This window comes from Mustela putorius, unplaced genomic scaffold, assembly GCF_011764305.1.
Source record: "Mustela putorius furo isolate JIRA1106 unplaced genomic scaffold, ASM1176430v1.1 tig00003987_pilon_pilon_pilon, whole genome shotgun sequence".
Classification (NCBI taxonomy): domain Eukaryota; kingdom Metazoa; phylum Chordata; class Mammalia; order Carnivora; family Mustelidae; genus Mustela; species Mustela putorius.
This window is the reverse complement of record NW_025422126.1, coordinates 241,523-246,393: the sequence shown is the minus strand read 5'-3', so window position 1 is coordinate 246,393 and position 4,871 is coordinate 241,523. Positions and strand designations below refer to the sequence as shown.

The 4,871-nt window shown below is 38.3% G+C and overlaps 1 protein-coding gene across 1 annotated transcript; it reads left to right on the top strand.

Moving 5' to 3' along the window:
* Window positions 1-2,252: 2,252 nt before the first annotated feature.
* Window positions 2,253-3,203, top strand: LOC123389560 (olfactory receptor 52D1-like). Its single transcript, XM_045071317.1, has one exon. It carries the CDS (start codon window positions 2,253-2,255, stop codon window positions 3,201-3,203), a length of 951 nt encoding a protein of 316 aa, XP_044927252.1.
* The last annotated feature ends 1,668 nt before the right edge of the window (window positions 3,204-4,871 follow it).

Genomic DNA, 4,871 nt, shown 5'->3' with positions numbered 1-4,871 from the left:
TGACAAATTAATAAAATGAAAGAGCAACTTTAGAAAACTTTAATATTACTAGAAATATTAATTTCATAAAATTGGAAGCCTAAGACACTGAAGAGGAATATTGCTTGTCTGCTGTGGATTGTTTACAGATACTGACTTAAGGAAAGGAGAAATACTCTCAGAGTCAGAGGTCTGGAAATTGAAAATGGGGGCCTCTAGAAAGCATAGAGTTTCTGCCATTAGATTTGTGCAAGCCTCTTCCAGATGAATACTTCTCAGGATATCACATATGGGAGCCAAGCATCAAAAAATTATTGAACTATACATGCTTTGTAACTGATTTCCCAGATAGGTGAAAGATTATATTTCATTAATTTTTCTATTGTTTAAAACCCACAAGTATTCTCTGGATAGAATTAAAACAATTTATACTTTCCAAGATGGACATTGAAATGTTTATAGTTACTTCTTGTTATAACTCAATTACTGCATTTTAAGGACATAAAAAATCACAATAGAATTGTAGTAAATTCTATTATATGGCTTAAAAAGTTAAGCAAAACAATAATTTCACTAGTAATTAATACTTGTAATAACATCATACCCTATGTGACTTGTAGCTGTAGTAATTATTAGCATGAGATAATAAATTTGCAGTAACATCTGAGAAGTACATATTTCAATTAATAAAACAAAATAAGTTGTTATTTTATAAACAATGAATCTTGGAATACTGAAAAAAATAAAATTAAAAAAGTTTCAAAATAAAAAATAAAAATAGAATTTAACATGAATCAGGGATTAAAGAAAGGATATTCTTTTTAATTATTATAGAATTTTTAGATCTTGTCTTAGGTGTTTCCACTATCCACTATTCTTTTGAGGGGAGGACAATTGCATGAACTTAATGTTAAGGTTCTTTCCATAAAAGAGGGTCTTGGGTCCCAAACACTGAACTCAGTAAGGTAGGAATTATGACTCTGACTTCACCTACAAGGATCTCTCAAAGCAAGATGACTCGAGGAAAGATGCCTCCCTCATTCTTTTTCTGCTTGGCTGTTGTCATAATTTCAAATTTATAGCCCAGTCACTCCTCGAAACCTTCCCTTACTTTACTCACTTGTGAGCCCCTGGTCTCTGAATTTCTACTTCCCTTCCAATGGTATGTTTCATTTGGAGACTTCCGGAGCACACACCTGTGAGGTTGCTGGCCTGACCATTCATATCAGGGCTCATACTTTAAGGCAAACAAAACAGACTAATCTTATATCTTATAATCCAACTAAATCATGTGGCCAATCAAGAAAGCATAGAAATGTATTATATCCGTAGATTAGATTAGACTACAAATGTATTGAAGAGCTAAATAGGAGCACATTCTAGAGGATATTGAGTGAAAAAACCACGATGGGGATCTGGTGAGAAAGGATCTTGTCTGAGCCAAAGAAACACCGTTTTTCAATTGTGGTCACTTAAAAAACTCTGTTAAAAAATTCATTTCTTATGTTCAATCTTTTATCCATTTATCAGTTAAATGCTATTTTTTGGTCTTATGTATAAAAGGCATTAATGCCAGGGCTGTGTAATACAAAAACCATTTTCAAACATATAGGTAAGGGAAGGGAAGTCACTAGTGTTTGTGAAGTTCCTGGATTAGTGACAGCAGGCTCTGTTGTCATCCCTTGAAGTAAGGGGACAAGAGGAGGACATGGTTATAAGAAGAAACCAAGGCCAGAGAAGGATATTTATACAGAAAAAAACAGCTTGCAGCAATCCTACGGGGAGGGAGTTGAAGGAATAAATCTCTTACCTGCCTTTAACCCTCTGCTTGTGTTTCCTATGTCAAACCCAATCAGAAGTAAGAGAGCAGGAGAGTCTGGACTGGACTATATCCAGGGTCCCAGGACCTAGAATATGATGGGAAGTGGTGGGGTGTAGATCAGAGGAGGGTAATACAGGGATTCCGAATAGCATACACTAAGGAAGGTTGCATTTGTGTTATTATTGATGAATTTCACATGATAAAATATTTCCTACCAATTAGAGGCTTCACTGATTGATGGGAAGCCTAGAAATAGGCACATTAGTTAAAAAGCTATTTTAATACCCCAGGCAAGAAATGAAGAAAGCATGAATTGGAGTAGAATTGGTGGGAATGAAAAAGAGGCAAGAAACTGAATGGTTATGTGGGAGGAATAAGTGACATCTAGGATGATCCATTTCATTTTCTAACCACTTTCAGGAAGACAAAGCCGTGTGTTCTCTTCATCATTATGCTTTCTGCATTGGTCACCAATGACACTGCCTTCCATCCTTCCACATTTATTCTACTTGGAATCCCTGGGATGCAAGACCAGCACATGTGGGCTGCCATCCCCTTCTGCTCCATGTATATCCTTGCTCTCATTGGCAATGGCACCATCATCTATATCATCATGACAGATAGAACTCTGCATGAGCCAATGTACCTCTTCCTGTGCCTACTTTCTATCACTGACCTGATTCTCTGTTCCACCACGTTGCCCAAAATGCTAACGATCTTCTGGCTTAGGTCCCACATAATTTCCTACCATGGCTGTCTCACGCAGATGTTTTTTGTTCACACTGCCTCTGGCACAGAGTCAGCTGTTCTACTGGCCATGGCTTTTGACCGCTATGTGGCTATCTGCAGACCGCTTCATTACACATCCATCCTCAATGCCGCAGTGATTGGGAAGATTGGTCTGGCATGTGTGGTCCGTGCCCTCCTCTTTGTTTTTCCCTTTGTCATCCTCATTGAACGCTTGCCCTTCTGTGGACATCACATCATCCCCCACACCTATTGTGAGCACATGGGCATTGCCAAGCTGGCTTGTGCCAGCATCAAGCCCAACACCATTTATGGTCTCACGGTGGCACTTTCAGTCACTGGCATGGATGTGGTCCTCATTGCCACCTCCTATGGCTTGATCCTGCGGGCTGTGCTGCGCCTGCCCTCCAAGGATGCCCAATTCCGAGCATTTAGCACTTGTGGAGCCCACATCTGTGTGATTCTTATTTTCTATGTCCCTGCCTTTTTTTCCTTTTTCACCCACCGCTTTGGCCACCAAGTACCTCCTCACGTCCACATTGTACTTGCAAATCTCTATCTCCTTGTGCCTCCTGTTCTCAACCCCCTGGTCTATGGCATTAATACCAAACAGATCCGCCTGAGAGTATTTGGCTTTTTTATGGGAAGGAGGTAGCTAGACTTTCTGTGTACCCCAAGGATCAATGGGAAAAGTTACAATTAATCTGTCACCTTCCTTGAGCTAGAGATTTCGGTTTCTGGTAATTCTAGCAAAAATCAGTATCATGTATTATCTGAAACAGTCTGAAGCGTTTAGAACAACACATTTATACTTGCTGAATCTACAGAATACTGTTTTCCTGTTAGGCTATTATTGACACATCAATAGGCAAGTAGGCTTTGAATCTTTGTAGGAAAACATCAGGAGGCATGGTAGTAGTACTTTTGACAGTAAGAGCCAGTAAGTTACTCTATTTTCAGAAAACCTAGCCCTGGAAAGAAGAAAAGGGATCAAAAAAGATTTACTCACGTATAGCTTCAAGAAATTGAGAATGACACACATATCCACACTGATTGATTGACTGCCAGCACTTTCTTAGACCAAGACTGTTTGCAGTAACAGTGTCAACCTTAGACAAAAGATGGGCTGAGGCAGCCCAGGATCTTCTGGATCTGGCATTAGATTTAAACAGATGGAGAATGATGACTGCTAATCAACTCTTTGTAAGAAGTTTGGAAGCACATGTATCAGTGGGAAAACCATAACTCAAGTTTCTCAAAGAATTGTTCCAAAAATGACACTGTGAGCTAAGATAGTCACTTCATTTCTGATGAGCTTTGTATTTTTGCCCGATATTCTCTGAGCGATGAACTTTACATGTAAATGATTTTGTGGGCCCCGATAGAGGTAGTCTGACCTTTGTTTGCCTCATTTAGTCAACACTCTGGGTATATACAAAGTACCAGGACATAGAGTTTGCTGCTAGTGCTAGCCAGGGTAACCCAGGTTAGTTAGAGTTAACAAGTAGCTTTCTCCAAAGAGCTGGCCCTCATGATTTAGCACAGGCTTGCCTTCCATAGGAGTTGGGGTGTTTTCTTTGGATACCTTGAAAGAGATAAAAGCAGATAACCAGTTTATCCTCATACACAATACATCTGTCTTCTCCTGAGCTACTTTTTTGCTGTATATTGTCTTTGATCAGAAACTCTCCATCTTCTAAGGCATTTGTACCACTTTTCAACTTCAGTATCCATGTCTTTCTTTTTCTAAGATCTGAGATTCAACTTATAAAGACTTGATTTAATTTCTAATGTGATGTTTGAAGCATAGGGTCATCTAAGAAGATTTTTATTGTGCTATTATGAAATATATCACATAAAACCTGCCTTTCAAACCAGTATGTTATATAGCCCTCAGCACTATGTATTTCCAAACACTTTGTCACATAAATAGAAACTTTATAACCATTATGCATAACTCCACATTCTGACATCTGCCCAGTCTTTGGACATCTCTAATTTACTAAGAACAACAGCAACAAACCTTTTGCAAGAACTTTAGAAATACTGCTTATTTATTCACTCTTTTAGTTGAACATTCATTCAAAAGTATATATTGAAGATCCACCATGTAATAGGTACAGTAGGCACTGAATTTCACAGGTGGATAAGACACAGTGTGTGATTTCTGGAAATTCACACTCTAAGGAGAGAGGAAGTAAAGTAATACAGCAGAATATGGCATTGCAGTGACAAGGTATAAAAGATCCTATTAAAGAGGAAACTATGTACATGTTAAAATAATTCTATTTTTTTTCTTACATTAATTTATGATCCATCCTAA